This window comes from Dasypus novemcinctus, chromosome 26, assembly GCF_030445035.2.
Source record: "Dasypus novemcinctus isolate mDasNov1 chromosome 26, mDasNov1.1.hap2, whole genome shotgun sequence".
Classification (NCBI taxonomy): domain Eukaryota; kingdom Metazoa; phylum Chordata; class Mammalia; order Cingulata; family Dasypodidae; genus Dasypus; species Dasypus novemcinctus.
The window spans coordinates 15,580,062-15,597,590 of record NC_080698.1 but is presented as its reverse complement, the minus strand read 5'-3'; the positions used below and the strand labels follow the sequence as shown (position 1 = coordinate 15,597,590).

Below are 17,529 nucleotides of genomic sequence, written 5' to 3'. Positions count from 1 at the left end.
ACACGGTGATAATTAAAGAGGTATAGTATAGAATGGTGGTTTGAAGCTATATGTATCCCAGAAAAACTAGTTCTTAAAGTTAAACCAGTCCTGTGAGTATGAATCAGCTGTAAGTAGGACCTTTTGATGAGGCAACTTCAGTTAAGGTGTGGCTCACCTCATTCAAGATGGGTCTTACTCCTGTTATTGGAGTACTTTATAAACAGAAAGAATGTGGAGGGGGGGTGCGAGGAGAATGGAGAGAATGGGGGGAGGAGAAAGAGAAAGAAGGAGAGAAAGAACCATGAACGAAGCTGAAATCAACGAAACTTGGAAAAGACCAACAGGAGCCACCATGTGGCAGAGAAGCCAAGGATTGCCGCAGCCAGTCCCCAAGAAGAAAGCATTGCCCTGACGATGCCTTGTTTGGGACATTTTCTGGCTTCAACCATGAGTGAATAAATTCTCAATTTTAAACCCAACCCATTTCTTGATACCTCCTCTAAGCAGCCTAGGAAACTAAAAGAGATAGGTATTGACAAACGATAAAACCTGCAAACAAATCTGCATATATAGATGAGACCTCAGCCCATTGCAGACATGTGATGTTATATAACAATTCAGTGAGAATATAAAGATTATTCAATAAATAATGCTTGATTTGTGTTAAAGTCCTAAATGCAAAAGGCAACACTTAAATATATGAGAATTTTGTGATGACATCAGGGCAGAAAGAATGTCTTAAGACACAAAACATACAAATTGTAAATGAGGAATAAATTACACTACCATTAAAATAACAACAGCAAAATCTTCCTTGCATCAAAAGGCATCTATAAAAAGTGATGAGTTAGATAAAAAAATAGGAAAATACACTTATAATCCTGTAACTGCAAAGAAATTGCTGGAACTTAGGAAGAATAACCAAGTCAAACCAACTACTCAAAAGGGAACTGTACATGGGAATAAAGAAGTCAGGAACCTAAAATGACCAATAAGACCATTAAAAACAGGTTCAATCTCATTAGTAATCAGAGAAATACATAGGCACTACCTTCAATGCATCAGATTTGGGGAATACTGAAGGCTTTATGCCTTCAATCCAGATACCTCGGGACATTATTCCAATGGATAACTAGGATGAAACTGTCAAATGTTAATTGGGAAAGCACCAGTTAGGATTTTTTTCCAACCATCAGTGAACTGGTGTAAAAATATCCTATATCCCAGGGTAAATTTTCATGACTTTCAAATGCTTCCCAACCACTAAACCATCTCTCTAGCAAAGTCAAGTGAAGTTTCTTCTAAGCTGATGGAAACACTTGCCCACACCAGAGGGCAGCCATGATTTTCACTTCTCCGTGCCTATGTGTGCCTGCTGGTCGCATGGGTCCATCTGGGAAAGTTCTAAACTGAGTAGAAAGTGGGGAGCGGGCTTACTTGGAGCAGTCTTCACAGGCAATGTTTCCTGTGGTCTCCTTGATGGTGCGCTCAGAGACAAACGCTGGATATTCAGTATCACAAGGCTCCAGGGTCTGTTTCAATTTCTGGGCTATAGGGAGAAGGAGAAAAATAAATAAAGAACAAATGCAAGGCACAAGCTCAATATTGTGACTGACTGCCCACAGTTGAACTCAGGATGCAAGTCCACTCCTGCTGCTCTGTGATTTTTCTAGGCACAGCATAATGCATTATTTTCTAATTAGTCAAGTGATTTCATCTACCAGGCAACTCTATAAGCTATAATTCTTCAAGCAGTTGTGTTGGCTTGATCAGCTATCATTTATGCATCACAAGAATTCTACTTTCTGGGACAACATCAGTCACTGGGTCTCTGATCTCAGACTCACCCAAGCTTGGCAACTACACATATATATATCTGAATCAATGTATAAAATATAAGTTGTACCATATTATTTGGGGTGAGACAGAGGTCATGATAAAACTGTACAATTTTATTATAAAGAAAATTTAAATATAAAACAGTAAAATGCATAATTCCTTTGAACCACAGCCATGAACCAAACCTACTATTATGAAGTTTTGTCTAATAGTATACCATGTGAGTTTTTCAGCATTAAATAACCCTATATGTAATGTACTTGGATAAGCACATAGTAGGAACTCATGAAAGCTTGGCAATAGATTCATTTAAACAAGTGATGCCCCATGGGCAAGTTACAAAACCTCTCTAAGTCTCAATTTTCTTATTTGTAAATTGGGGATAATAGTTTTTATAACAGAGGTTGATGTGAGAAATAAATGAAATATATGTTAAGTACATAGTAGAGTACCTGGAACATAATGGTACTGAGTAAATATCAATTAGCACCAACACTAGCATTCTAATGAAGCCATTATGACATTAAAATGGTTGTGATGACAGAGATGATAGATACTCTAGCATATAGGTAAGGGTGAAGGCTCTGAAATCAGAGATATGTGGAGTATAAATCCTTGCTCTGCTGCTTCTAGCTAATCCTCAGTAGTTTCATCTGTAAGCTGGGCAGGCTAATATAGGTACATTTCAAAGGAGGTCTATTTATTAACATTTTCTCAGTAGAATGATTCTTGGTTTCTAATACCTAATACTCTTCATAGAGGTACATGCCTCTCAATGCAAAGCTTTTGGCTAATATTTATATAGGAAATTAAAAAATATATAATGTTTACAACTCCAAAACTCAAAACCTAATAGGATATTAACAAAATGACATGTGGAAAACATCTTGAGTTATATTCCAAATACAACAGTTGAATGTCAGGACCATGGGTAGATGTTTTGTAGAGTGGGTCACATGACATGATCAAGTGCACGAATATCTGGGATGCTCCTGGGACTAAGTGAGGCAACACAGGGACAACTGCTGGGTATCAACCAGATAACTGGTGATCAGGAAGTCATGCTTTAAGCATTCATATCTTAACATGATTGTTTCTTATATTAAGGCTTTTCACTGAGCTTTAATTATTTTGAGGAAATTGGTTAGAGGTTTGGGATCAAAACATAATGCAGTGTAATTTTCCTTACTTAAAACAAAAGGAAACCAGCTCCTTATTACCTTTTTTATGTAGAATGTGATATTCAGGGACTGGCCACTGACATTAAGGGGAGACGCCCTTGCCTAACTGCAGTTTTTCTGAGAAATAAGTGGGCTAAAGAATATACAGCCCTTAATGTATGACACGTATGCACGCTTTTACGCACACACACAACCTTCATGAAATGTTAGTTGTTAGCCAGTGTTACCAGAGCAGGTTGAAGAGCGACTCCCCAAATTCATGTGCAATTGGAACCTCAGAATGTGACCCAATTTGGAATAAGGTCTTTGCAGATGTAATTAAGACAAGGATCTTGAGATGAGGTTTTCCTGGGTTAGAGCAGGCTCTAAATTTAACAAGTTCAAAAAGCACAGGGTAGAAGACAATGTGAAAAAGAAGGCAGAGCTTGGAGGTGGGCTGCCAGAGGAGACAAGGGAGGATCCTTCCCAGAGGCTAAGGGAATGTGGCCCTGCCGACACTCTGATTTTGGACTTCTGTCCTCCAGGCCTGGGAGAGAATCCATTTCTGTCATTTAAGCCCTCCAGCAGCTCTAGGAAACGAACACAGTTGCCCTCTTCACGCCAGGGTTTAGCTAATTGCTTCGCAGCTGAGAGCACAGACCCTGGGGGTTGATGAATCCTGTGGCTGCTGTGGACAGGAGGCGAGTTTTTAAGCTCTCTTCGCCTTAGTGTCCTCAACTGCAAGATGGAAATAGTGGTACCAACCTCAGTGATTTGGGTTGAGGATCAAGGAAGTAGTATATATATATAAAGTGGCTGGCCCGTCGCACGTGCTGTGTAAGTAAATGCTTTTACTACCACCCATGGCTTACTCCTACTGTATGTTACTCCACTGAATCTTTGGATGGTTGACGTCTTTGAGCCACTGCCTTTTGGTTCCAAAAGGCCAGCAGACTGCCGCACCCCTGCCTCCTGACCGTTGGTGCAGCCCTCCTGCCACACTGCTGAAGGGCCGCATCCTGACGCCATGACCTTTGCTGGGCAGTGCTGGCTCACGGGAAGGCTCAGTAAATGCTTGCTGAATAAATAAATGATTTTCCTGGTTGGTATGGTTCAAGCAAATAAAATGGACAAGGTAAGCAGGAGACTCTCAGTTCTTAAAGGCAAACTGTCTCCAGATGAGAGGCAAGCTGATTTTAGGTGACACAGGCCCAGCAAGAGCAGCTCAGAGAGGCACTTGGGGGAATAGCATTCCCTTCCCAGTGCCTTTCCAATGACTCTGACTTTGTCAGGAGGGCATCGTTGCTTGGTGCTGAGGAGGTTTTCAAGATTATTATTATTATTGTTATTTTCCCACCTTTCCTTCAGTTTCATTTCTTTCATTTGCTTTTCTCTCCTTTTAACCTAGGGAGGTCAAACATAAGGCTCAGAGTATTTGGCTATACTTTTGTAACACTTTTTATTTCCTCAGTTCTTTTCACATTTGATTTCTCTGTTTGGCAAGTAATACTGATGTTCTATTTAGGAAGGTTTCTTTTAAATTTTTACATTTTTTTAAATTTCAAAAAGGGAGTCAATTAAAATGAAATAAAGATTAAATAAATGATACCATAGGTTATAAGGAGATATGGCACAAGCCTGCTGATGGCATGTAATGACTCGATGGCAACAGCAACATTTTTTAAAGCAATTATCATGTGCCAGATGCTGTTTTGTTTTACATGCATTAATTCATTTAACAGTAAAACATGGAAAAATGAAAAAAAAAAAAACTATGAGGTAGGAGCAATCATTATCTCTGTTTTGCAGATGAGGCAATGCAGGGACAGGACTGGAAATAAATTGCCTGAATTCATCCAATGAGTATGTGGCAGTCAGGACTTGAACTTCGGCTGTCTAGCTCCAGCATGCACATGTTTAACTGCTCTGTGAAGTTTGGCCAAAGGAGAAAAGGGCTCTGGGTCAGGCTGAGATAGGCAGCACACGTGACTTAATGAGCCCCATAATTGCACCTTCTCTAATTCTAATTGTCTGGGCCCAGTTACAATGGAACGGGTCCAGCACCCTCAATGGCGACAGTCATTTGGCCTCAATCCTTTCTGGAGATGGAATTCTTGCTCCTTTGACAATTGCAGGGCACCCATGGTGATGTGGTGATAAAACCATCTATGAGTACAGATTGGCTGGAAGTTGCTTGATGTGCTTTCGGGAAATACACGAATTACCATATAAAACCATGGCCACATTTAATCTAAGACCTTTCTTTGACTACAGTGTTATGAAAAACACCACATTTGCCAGTCATTACTGTATATCTGTGGAATTTTAAACCAATAACTAAGGCTGCCAGCAATCTATTGAGTACTGTTTTAACTCTTCAGCATTCAAGAACTCATTATCTTAGAAAGTGATAGGTGCACAAGGATCATGGAGCTCAGCTGGGCTAATTCCTTCTTTTTCCAGAAGGAGAAACTGAGGCTCAGAAAGCAGACACAGCCACCTGACAGTCCCATAGAAAGTCACTCATCATGATCATCATTTACTTAAACAGGAAACCTCCAATGCCGCCTCCCCAGCCAAGACTGTACCCACTGAGCACTTACTCCATGCCAAACACCCTGGGCGTGCCCTTAATCATCATCCCCAGACAAAGAGGCAGAGCCTGCCACTGTCCTCATTTTACAGATGAAAAAACTAAAGTTCAGAGAAATAAAGATGTTTGCCCAAATTTACACTGCTCTAAGTGGTACCGCCCAGTGCTGTCGGCCAGGGGGCCATGCTCTGGAGTCCACATACTTTGCCATGCCACTGCCCCGCCCAGCAGTTATGGTGGATGATGGATCACCCACTTAAAGCACCCAACAGAGCATCTCAACAATCGAATTTCTTTAATTTTCTCTTAGCAACAAATGTCCCTGATGAGAATAACTGACTCGGGTTCACAGTAATTATGTGCAGACAATTGGGAATGAATAGAGTTCCCGTTTGAAAAGCCTTCCTCTGCTTTTGTCTCTGTGAATGCACCCCCATTCGTAACTGGGTGCCAGCAAGCTCCATTCTCTTTGTGCAACTTCACCAAAATGATACCTTTGTGATAATCAAGCAGAAATGGGCTTCCACAGTTCCCCTCATTAAGGAAATGAAGCAGATAAACAGTATAATTATGGATTCCATTTTTAGCTGAAACAAAGATATCTGTCTCAGGTCAGGGTCTTTATCGAGGAAGCACATGGTAAATTTAGAATGACACCTTGCACCAAGATCCTCTTGGCGCTCGAAAATTTTCCCTCCCTATACTGGGTCTAGGATTTACTTTCACATTGAACAAGATAGCGAGACAAGAGCCCCTTGGATGAGCTAACTCCCCACGCTGTGATTCAGTTGCTTCATCCATAAGATGAGAAAAGTCAAATCCTCACCCAGCAGAGAGGGCTACAGGCCTGAATGGGACAATTCCTGTGCAGTGCCTGGCTTGACATGGGGCTCAAGGAGGGCAGGCTGCCGCCCTCGCCACCACCTGCGTCAGGGCCCAGAGGGGCAGGTCTTGGTTGAGGCCTGAATTCATTCTCTATTAGCTGTCTGACTTAGGTGCTTCAGAGAGATTGAGTGACAAATTCTAACAATAGCCACCTCCCAGGAGTACTGGCGGGACCTGAAGCTAATCCATAGGCCAGCACTCTGGAAATGGTGAAGCGCCGTATCATCAGCACGCCGTGTATCAAGAATACCATTATTTCACAAGATCTCTCTACAGCCTGTGGGAAGAAGGTCTCACAGTGGAGCAATGGAGATGCTTGGTGGCAGTATTTATTAACGGTCTTAAAGAAAAGCTTCCCAAGGCAGAGAAGAGAACTGAACCAACATATTATTAGGCTGTGGGGGTAAGGGTTGGGAATGTACAGCATGGCAACCTGCCCAAGTGTCTTGAACTTCCAGGAGACCAAAGGCCATCTCCCCTCCCTTGTTCAGCAGCCCGTGCTCCACACCCAGGGGTCTAGCCCGGCCTTTCTCAGCCTCGGCCCCATGGACATGTGGAGCCAGCCGCCGTGGTGGTGGGAGGCCGCCTGTGCGTGGAGGGTGGTTAGTAGCATCCTGGTCTCTACCAGGTAGGTGCCGGTCAAGACCTCCTTCCCCAGGTGGGACTACCAAAACTGCCTCCACACATGGAAGATGCCCCCTGGGGGCCACGGAGGTGGCAACATTGTCTCCAGTTGAGAACCACTGGTCTAAGCAAAGATCGCAGTGACTGGCACTCAGCACAACCTCCCAAACTACCTGCCACATCTGAAGGACAGAGCTGGAGTGTGGGCGGATGCCAGGGGCAGCAGGGCATGGGGGAAGGCAGTCAGCCAAGGCAGTGATGGGGACGGGGGGTGGAGGCTGGCATTCTATAGAGGGCGAGGTCCTCATGCTCACCCCTGAAGTGCCTCTGCCAGGGGCAGGTGCACAGGTAGGAAAAGGAGCGCAAGACGGAAAACACTGATGGTGACCAGCCTGCCGCCCCAGGCACTGAGCACTCCCCTAAGAAAAAGGGAGTCTGGGGGTATGAAACCACCACAACACGGGCCCCCTCTGCCACGGGCCAGCAAGTGCTCTGAGCCACATCTTGCCCGGAGGCTGTACGTGCACTGTTTAAGTCATCTTTCACAACCACATGATGTCTATTATCTTCACTGACAAAGCCCACAGAGACCTAATGACCTGCCTAGGACCTCACGGCTAGCAAGCAGCAGACAGGGCTGCTTGGCTCCAGGGCCAGGGCACGCAGCCTCTGTGCATGGCCACGCCAGCCTCTGCGAGCTCAAGGCCTGATGGAGGGAACGGGGATTTGTCCTGAGATCACTGGTGCTGAAGAGAGTGGTCAGTTCACCCACTTGTGAGCCATTCTCCTGCCCCTATTGATTTCCTTTCTTGCTTTTCTCTATTTTAATCTTAATTTTCCTTTTTTCCCCCCTCCCCAACCATGCAACTGTGGAAAAGCTAGTAAAATAATAAAAGGAAAAAGAGATCCATTTAATAGGTTCCTTCTCACCTTTCTTTTTCAAATCATATATGCCCTGCATATATTCATATCCAAATTTTAAACAGAGGTTCATGCTTTACTTAAAATTTTCTGTTGAGAACACAAAAGTGTTTGCCTCTCATTCATATTTTAGTCTTTGCTTATTGAGCCCATTCGTCACACTGATAACTGATCCTATTTAACTCCACATCCTCCTGCCCCAGCCAGTGGATGCCTTTTTGGTATATACAGCTTTGGATCCTATTTTTACTTCTTAAATAATTTATTTGCATGAACACTTTTCATTTTGTTGAAACATTTTCAGAAAAAGAACAATATGCTTTTTTGTCAGTGGGTTGTACAGTATTTTAAAATGTTCCCTATCGTTAGGCATTTAAAGCGTTTCCAGTATTTGCAATCACACATTCTCTGGGAATGGTTATCCCACCATAGAAACCTTTGTTCACATCTCTGTATTTCCTTAGGCCAAGTTTCTAGATGTGGGATTATGGGCGCTCACTGCTGTTCAAAACTGGCACTGCCCTGGGGGGAGGGGCAAGGGTTGAGCTCCAGCCCTGAGAATCACCAGGACCAGGTGTGTGCACAGATGAGAGCAGTGGTGGAAGGAACGTGGGGTGTGCCCGTCCCACTCTAGCGCACTCGCAGCTCCCCAGGACAGAGCCAGCCCTGGACCCGCTGGGATCCAGTTCACCGCTCTCAGAGCTGCCCTTGGCTGGCACGTGCACAAGGAGGGCTCTGCAGGTGCTGCTCCACTTTGTGCTCTAACAAACAAGAAATCGGTGCATCCTGGAATTTGGACAACATGGACCTTCTGGCAAAGTCACAAAGCTATGACTAGAGTGACGGTAACGGTCGTGACCCAGCACAAGAAAGTTATTTCAGAAGCATGAACTGAGTACCTACTATGTGCCAGGCATGTGTTAAGTCACCAGTGATAACAATGATCGAAACACAGCTCCTGCCATTGAGAAGTTCTCCTTCAGTGTGGCGCAAACACGCAGAGGCAGTGACAGTGGAGAGAAGCGTGGGTAAATGTGGGCACTGACCAGACAGGAGCAAGTGGAGATGGTGCTAATTCTGCTTGGGAAGAGTGAGGGGATCCCCACAGACTGGGGTCTTCAAGGAAAGGACTAGGGAGTGTCAAACTGAAAACACATCCAGCCCCTGGTGGGATGCCGACTCCTTACTAAACTACCACTTAAAAGAAAAGATAAGAAGACAAAGCGTAGCAGTTTGCTAGGTACTGATTTGGGGATAGCATGCTGGGTGAGAAATGGAGCCAGACATGAAGGAAGGTGTGAAGAAAAGAGCAGGGTATACCTGAGGAGCAGCGAAGGACTGAGCCTCCCTGGGGGCAGACTGTGGGGCGGTGATGGACTTGGGCTTATAGGATGTGGGGACTCAACTCTTTAACCATCCTCTTGTGGCGGAGGCCATGGTCATCATCACCACCAAGAATTAATGACAGGCACATTTTTTTTTGGTTTGTTTTTTTGAGGACTGACTATATTACAGTCCCTGTGCTTAGCTTATGATTTATCTCATCATTAAATGCTTACTGAAAAAAAAAAAACAACACAAAACCCAAGGAGATAACTATTTTCCCCATTTTACTTACTATGGGGAAATTGAAGTTGGAGAGATCGACTAATTTGCCAAAGCCCAACCTCAGAGCCAGAACTCAAACCCATATTTTTCGAACTCCACAGTCCTTGCCTCTAAGAGTCTCTATTAACAGCCGCTCAAATGGGTGAAGGTTTTTCAAAGGAGAACGAGGACTATCATCAGGTTCACGTTCCATGAAGGTATTTGTGAAAACAAAAACAAGGTGGTTAGCCATTCATTCACCTGCGAAGGGTGACGTGGCTCTCTCCATTAGATTTTAGTACCGCCTACATGCTTTCTGAAGAATTACCTGTGCAGTGCAGGACCTCAAAGCCTTTCTTAAGGAAACACATCAAAGTATACGTGGACCGAGTACAGCCTGTGGGATTTTGCTTCAGACTGGATGGAGCTGCACTTAGTGCAAAGAGTGATTTCTGACGGAGCTGAAAAATCATCACTTTGTCCTGGGTACTTTTATGAGAGCACATCCTTAATGAAAAGCAGCCAGGGAACCCAGGGTTTCTCACTCTGAGCTAGGAAATAGAAACCAGTTGTTGCTTACCTTTAGCCGTCATATCTGAGTGCCACCAACTGCAGAGGTTAAATTCCACCAGGAACCTAAGCAGATGATGAAAAAGCCCAACGTCACTTGGTCACGTGCACCCTGCATGCAGCAGTGGCTTCCCGTGTTATCTGTCATTGCTCACCTCATTTGAAAGCACCTGGGGGTATGATAGGGTGGTGCAGTTACACCTGCATTTTCCCTGGGCTTGATCTACTCGTGAAAGACTAGTGTATCACGAATGCCAGCCAAAGCCCAAAATCAGGTTGAGCTAGACTCAAGGACTCTTTGTTGAGAAAATTCCTGCTCTATAATCTGAAATAGTTTCCTAGTTATTTCTCATTAGTCACCCTTGTACCATATATTTTGATTCCATAGTAAAAAGCCAGTTTCTAAAGATCTTCCCTGCCTTGGTTCAGAAATACAAATAGAATATTTTCTTCTACCTGGACTATAGTAATAAAGGATGCTTCAAAATGTAGAATGCAAATCAAACTTGTTTAGACCTAATGTGATGGGGGGGTGGCAGTTGTGGAGGGTGGACACAGATATCTATGAAATTATGCCACAATGCAACTTCTTGAAAAACCAAAATTTCTCAATTGTTAGTAAAGAATGTAAAAGTAATGAAAATCACTATCCAAATGAGTGGGGATAGGTAAAACTCCAGTCATTATTTTTCAGCCTCTTGGCTATACTCCCTAGCAGTTCACTCTCCATCAAAATCCACTATCTGCATTTTCCCTGTCCCTTAGGTACATGGGGACCTACTCTCCCCTTGAATCTATCAACTTTGTCAAGTTAACATAGATCTCATTAAGGCCATCAAGAAAACAATGTTGGTTCATCAAATGGCAAGAAATTCACCTTAAACCCAAAAGACTGGAGCCTTAATGGGGAAAAATAAGACTGAGTTTGGTACAGTTTAAATTATCTAATTTACATGCTTGTCCACAGAATACTTCCATTTTGTGTAATGCAGTGTTGCTGTAATGTGTCCAGAAAGTCAAGCCTTTCATGTCCATGCCATTTCAAGTCTGACCTAAGTCACAGATGCATCTGGTACCTTCCATGCAGGACCATAATTTGACAGGGCAAATCACACCTGAGGGAAATCCCCAGCCCACGAACGCCGAGACACCCGAGGAAGCCTGGTGGACAACCGTGGCTGTCTGTTCTTCTGACCACAGCCCACCCAGGCTGCATTAAAAACAGCCAGACATTCATGTTAAATTTAACACTAACCACAGTAAATAGGTTTGGTTTGTGTATTGCAAGCTATTCGTCTGCTAAACAATGACATAAGGGCATAAGCAGGACCATGAATAACTTAATAAAAGATAATTTTTTGGCCTCAGTGTTCAATATTTTGATATGTTCAATGAGGTTATCTCAGATGATTAGGACTAATCACTGTTAAAAGCATGAAATACTGTCTCCCAATTCACTTTATAATATAAAAACAGTAATACTCTTTTAAAATGCAGCAAAATGTACTTACAACACAAGTTCGGTCATTATCCATTTAACTGCAGCGAGGAAGGCATTATAAGGCTAAAAAGAAGAATTCAATTAATTAAAAAGAATGTATCACGTACAAAAAAATTTAGGTTTAACTTATGGCTTTACATAAAGACAATGTTATTCTTCCAGAGAGATTGATATCGTGTTAAAAACAGTGGAGCTCCAGTTAAATTTAGGAGGAAAATGGTTGGATACTGTATCTCAAAACTAACATCTTAAAACTTTGAACTCCCCGGTAGTGAGATGTGATTTACAAGTAAAATAAACATGATCTAATACAAGGGTTATCACTGGGAGGAAAAAGGAAGTTCACCAGGCGATGCTTAAACCTTTCCCCTCTGGGGGCTAATATTTCGCAGCCTAATGCTGAGGGGCAGGAATCATGTAACTAATTTCAAATGGTGATTCAAGGGGCTGTCCCTCTGAAGGGTGATTCCGCGTTCTCCATCACTGTATGTCATGCAGTGAACTAAGCAAAAATTGTAGATACTTGATTTTAATGCCTCCCACGAATTATGTAGGATTTAAACTGCCTTTTCGCACACTTATATATTTGGACTTGGAAAAAATGATAACTATATATATATAAACATGTGATTTTATCCTTGCAGAAAATCCCCTTCCTTCTATAAAAGAAGGCATTGACAGTCTAATCTTTATTTCAGAATATTTTAATTTAAAAAAGCAGCGGGATTGTTTACTCTGTGATATTTCCTATGTGGATAATTCAATTTCCTGAATTCTGGAAAATACCAAGTTCCCCCTCAGTTGGTTCTTTGTACCTAGGTATGCCAGATATGCAAGTGGTGGGTGAACGTGAGAGACAGGCGATGACATTGGCAGAGCCTGGCTACCAGAAGGCAGGTTCAGTGAAACCTCAGAACCTCTTCTGGTGGTAATGCATGTATCGGAGACCTGAAATGCCAAACCTTGCTTTCTGAAGTGAGGGCTGCTTAATCCTACTTTTGAGCACTTTAACCCTCAGGACTAGAATTAGGAATAGGGGGATTATCTCAGTTTAAATAAAATAACAACGTATATACCTCTAACCATGCTTTAAGTCTCCCTACTTCAGGCTAGAAATTAAAGAAACATAACAAGAAATCTGCTGGGGCTATCACCAGCCCTCCCAGATTTTGGTCAGTGGAATGCTTGCTCCGATTTGCCTGAGTCCTTCCATATCATTCCCTGAATCGCAGGACTCTGGGATCAGGGTCAGATAAAAGCGTGAACTTTTAACTGTGTCCACCAAATGCAACCTTGCAGTCCTGTAGTTTAGTTGTTACATTTTATAGCTTGAAAAATAATCATCTTTCAAAAAGGCCAGGGTGGTCAAAGTATGAAGCAATTCTGTGCCTTTGTACCTCATGGGATGGGCAGTGACATTTTAGCAGTCTTTGGTGGTATGGGTCAGAGGGAGGAGAGAATGAATAAAGGGATTAAGGAGGCTTTAGAGGGAACAAGGCACAGGGGCAGCTCACCCTAAGGCCAGGGGGAAAGGCACTCAAACAATTCCAGCCAGCTCAATAGATGGGTAAACAAAGGGATTATGTAAATATGGGATTAAAAACTTAAAATGCACATTATCATTCAGAAGGGTTCAAGCCATTGAGTTTTTTAAGCCTAATGATGAAAATGTATCTTTGGAACTTTTTTTTTTTATTGACTTTGTAATAATATTACATTAAAAATATATATGTGAGGTCCCATTCAACCCTACCCCCCCACCCCCCCTCTCCCCCCCCCAACAACACTCGTTCCCATCATCATGACACATCCATTGGATTTGGTAAGTCTTTGGAACTTTTGAAGGGTGAAAATATTCGTGCCAAGGTTAGGAAATGTAGGTTTGGAGAAGACGTAGTGACTCTCACTAAAACACATGAACAGTCATAAACAGTAAGTATACAGTAAAAAATAACGTCATACAGGGTGATGTATGGGAGCCGGGTATAAAAATTTGGTCCTTAAGTAATCCCTTCGCAAGATTTTATACCTGCAATTGAGAAAGTGTACGTTTATGTTTCAAAACCAAAATGGCTTTAAATGTTGTGCTTCCTTTTTTTTTTAAAGATTTATTTATTTATTTCTCTCCCCCCGCCCCCAGTTGTCTGTTCAATGTGTTCTTCTATGACCGCTTCTATCCTTATCAGCATCACCAGGAATCTGTGTTTCTTTTTGTTGCATCATCTTGCTGTGTCAGCTCTCCGTGTGTGCAGAGCCATTTTGGGCAGGCTGCATTTCTTTCACACTGGGGGGCTCTCCTTATGGGGTGCACTCCTTGAGTGTGGGGCTCCCCTATGCGGGGGACATCCCTGTGTGGCACAGCACTCCTTGAGCGCATCAGCACTATGCATGGGCCAGCTCCACACGGGTCAAGGAGGCCCAACGTTTGAACTGGCGGACCTCCCATGTGGTAGGCGGACACCCTATCCATTGGGCCAAGTCTGCTTCCCTAAATGTTGTGTTTCAAACTAAATGTTCAATTAATTTTTGGCACGTACAAAATGATTGCCTGCAAGGACTATATTTATACCCACACGTGAGACTATACAGAGCCACACGATAGCTCTTCTTCATGAGTTTTCAGGTCACTGGTGGCCAAATTTCCACTGTCTGCACATTGTAAATTCTATTGTTAAACAGGGAGTAAATTATAACACTTGTTTTTGCCAGTCTGGAAATCGGTTTCTAATGATACAATAGCTCTATTGATTGATCCACAACTTGGACATCACTAATGGAACAAGATCAAGGGAAATGATGCTGAAACAGCAACTGCATGCCTGGGGAGAGAATCTGTGATCATACTCTGAATTAGTTCAGAGGCTAACAGCTATCTTACAAACCAAAACAAACTCTCTTTTACACGAGAATGAGAGAATTGATGTAACGTCTCCCTTTTTTTTTTCCAGAGTTAAATATTTTTTTATTTTTAAAGGATACTTAGATTACATAAATACTACACTTCTCCCTTTTTCTATCCATCAAAAGGATACTGCTATATTAATCCATCAAAGACTAGATCTGTTTGTCATTAACATAACAATTGTACCCTAAGTGCTCTTGGGTTTAAGTAGAAGCTTTTCTCTTAGTGAGTAAAAAAATCAGTAAATACGTTTAAACATTCATAGCTTAAAAAAAAAAAAAAGATAAATGTATTACTCCAGAGGAGGAGCTATGCTCACACAGAGAGACAAAGACACACGCTGGTATTTCCTGGCTGACTGCACCATACTTACATCCAGCAGACCATGGGCGCCGTCGCTGCTTTCCTTGTTGGCTCTACACATGGCTTGGTAATCATAAAGGGTAATTCTGTTGGAAAGAATGGAAAAGAAGTTGACTAGAAAAGAACATATGGAACCAAATGATGCTCTGTACCAGCAAAGAGCCACAAACAAGGAACCTGACAAAGTCCAGGACTGGAGACCCAGTCATGTCACCTTTTAGAAAACTGAAGAGCAAAGGGACCTAGGTATTAGGAAGAGTGAAGGGAGATGGGAATACCCCACCTTGATGAGCAGGCAGCATGGTCTAAACAAGGACACTTTGTGTGGACAAGGATACCCCAAAGGAATATGCTGTTCCCTGGATTCTGGATCCTGGGATTTATCCACTGGGGCCATGTCTCCAGGATTAAAGAGTTGGAAAGGGCATAAGAAATGGTCCTTGGGTTAAGAAATGGCCAGATACTCTCTCTCTCTCAAATAACAGGAAACAGGACTGGGTCAAGATGTCTCTAGCACTTTGACAATTTGTCAGAAACCAGCAGATCCACCAATAATAATTCTCGCCCCCCTGTGCCACCACCCTAATAGTGGATGTATTTGTTCTTTTTGGTAGACAGTGCAGTTTATGAGAGAAAGTAGACCTTCTTCCCTCTGTGATAAAAGCATAACACTCGTCCCAATTACGGTCTTTACTCAGTAGCAGAAAGGTGTTAATTTATAATTGCTCCCAGTATTTTAATCCCCCATCAACAACTTTACCAAGTGAAGGTGACTGGCAGTTTCTAGTGGCATGTTATAGCATTTAGGTGGGTTGTAGCTAAAGGAGACCTGCAGCCCCACCTGCCCTCCAGCCCCCAAGCCCGAGTTACACAGCTCAGGTGAGATTCAACCCTTCAGTATGAGCCCCTCTAAATGGCTGGATGGAATCATCCTCCCAGGAATTTCTTTCAAGAAGAGCACAATACTTATGCTGAATGGAGATAAGGCTTTCCTTAGAAGAAGCACGAGACTGCACACTGGCGTTGGAACTGTTTCTATCCCTAGCGAAGCACCCAGCACGGAGAAGGCACTCCGTTTAGAGGCTGAGTGAGTGAATGCCTGATTGACTGAATCATGGATAGGTAAGGACAATTCTGAGATCATGATGTCTTCTGCAAAATGTGATGCATCTGGACAGGCGATGGACATTGCAGATACAGATTAAGCCAAGAGCCGGCTGTGGCTGCTGACCGTCCACCCTTAGGATTCCATGGGCAGCAGAGCCCAAAAGGTTGCCAGCGGTCCCACAGTCGCCCGCAAGTTCCCAAGGCCTCCTCATCAGAACATCTTTTCTAGCTTTGTCACTGTCCTCTGGCTTCACTCCTTACTGCACACACAACCAGAACGTTCATTTGAGACAGGAATAAAGTCTACGAACCAGCGAAACATTAAGCTGGGAAAAGTCCCCAAAGTTCTCACAGAAATTCACTCAACATGGGCACAGGCCTGGCACGAACCAGGACAGTCCCTAGGATCCACTGCGGCCCATAAAGCACAGCTCTAATCGGGCCCTTGCTGGCCCAGCAGGCTGCCATCGCCACGTTCACGCTGGGCGTCGCTCCAGATGTCCCTGCAAGGGCCTCCCTCCCAGCACACGGCACGACTGTTACTGGCTCAGTCCTCTTCCTGCTGCCCAGCCCATCCCTACAGCTGGAACGTGCGTGTGCTTGGAGTCCGACAGGCATGGATGCTCTGTGGCCTTGGTCTGAAAGGCTGTTTGTGCCATCTATTCAGTGTGGCCTTGTGCTTTTACCCTCTTCTGAACCTTCATTTTCCCATCTGTAAAACGATTCACAGAGGTTGCTGAGCTCTGGCTACTTAGGGACAGGGAAGTGCACTGAAATGGACTGTGCTGTGTGCCTTGTTCGGAGCCTTACACAGGCGGCTTGACTTCCCCACTGGTAAGCTATGCTTTCCCTGCCTAACCGAGTTGTTCTGGGAACTAAAAGGTAAAGAGGAATTTCACTGAGAAGTGTTAAAGGATGTGGTCTCCTTGATTGTTACTACTAATGGGTAAACGTGCTCTTCAGATACCAAAAAGTCCAGCCCACTCCTTCTGTGTAACGTGTTATCTCTGAGTCATGTCCAGTTCTCCCAGGACAACAGGAAGCCATTTCATTCTTTGTTATTTTCAGATCTACAAGCTGCACCATTCCCAAAAGCTCAAGGGTAGACTTTGCGACAGAACCGGTAAGGGGCCAGCTGTGAAGTCAGTGATACATGAGCTCAAACCCAGATGCTGGTCACTTATTATATTTTTAACTCTCCTGTGCTTCAGTTTCCTCATCCGTGAAATGAGAATAATGACTCCCTTCCAGGGTGATCACGGGGGTGAAGGAGATCACAGATGTGCTGCTTGTATCACAGTGCCTGGCACTGAGGAAGCATTCAGCAGAAGGCAGGGTGGCAGCTGCCGTTAGCATCACTAGCGTGCTTTTCTCCCCCACTAGTGGGAGTGGGCTCTAAGGCAACGGGAAGGGGCTCAGGCTTTTCCCAGCTGGCTGGAGGATGGACAGGTCTCCTAGCAGTTCTTAGCCCACTGGCACGTATGGTGCAGTGGCA

At 43.6% G+C, this 17,529-nt stretch overlaps 1 protein-coding gene across 2 annotated transcripts in view; it reads right to left on the bottom strand.

Annotated features, from left to right (window-relative positions):
• Nucleotides 1–17,529, bottom strand: part of CACNA2D3 (calcium voltage-gated channel auxiliary subunit alpha2delta 3) — a 933,078-nt gene that overhangs the window by 80,122 nt on the left and 835,427 nt on the right. For both annotated transcript variants that reach the window (XM_058288134.2, XM_058288135.2), the window contains 4 exons: nt 14,938–15,013; nt 11,673–11,725; nt 10,172–10,227; nt 1,420–1,531 (listed from right to left, as the gene is read on the bottom strand). In XM_058288134.2, the coding sequence (XP_058144117.1) occupies nt 1,420–1,531; nt 10,172–10,227; nt 11,673–11,725; nt 14,938–15,013 (297 nt within the window). The remainder of the gene's footprint in view (nt 1–1,419; nt 1,532–10,171; nt 10,228–11,672; nt 11,726–14,937; nt 15,014–17,529) is intronic.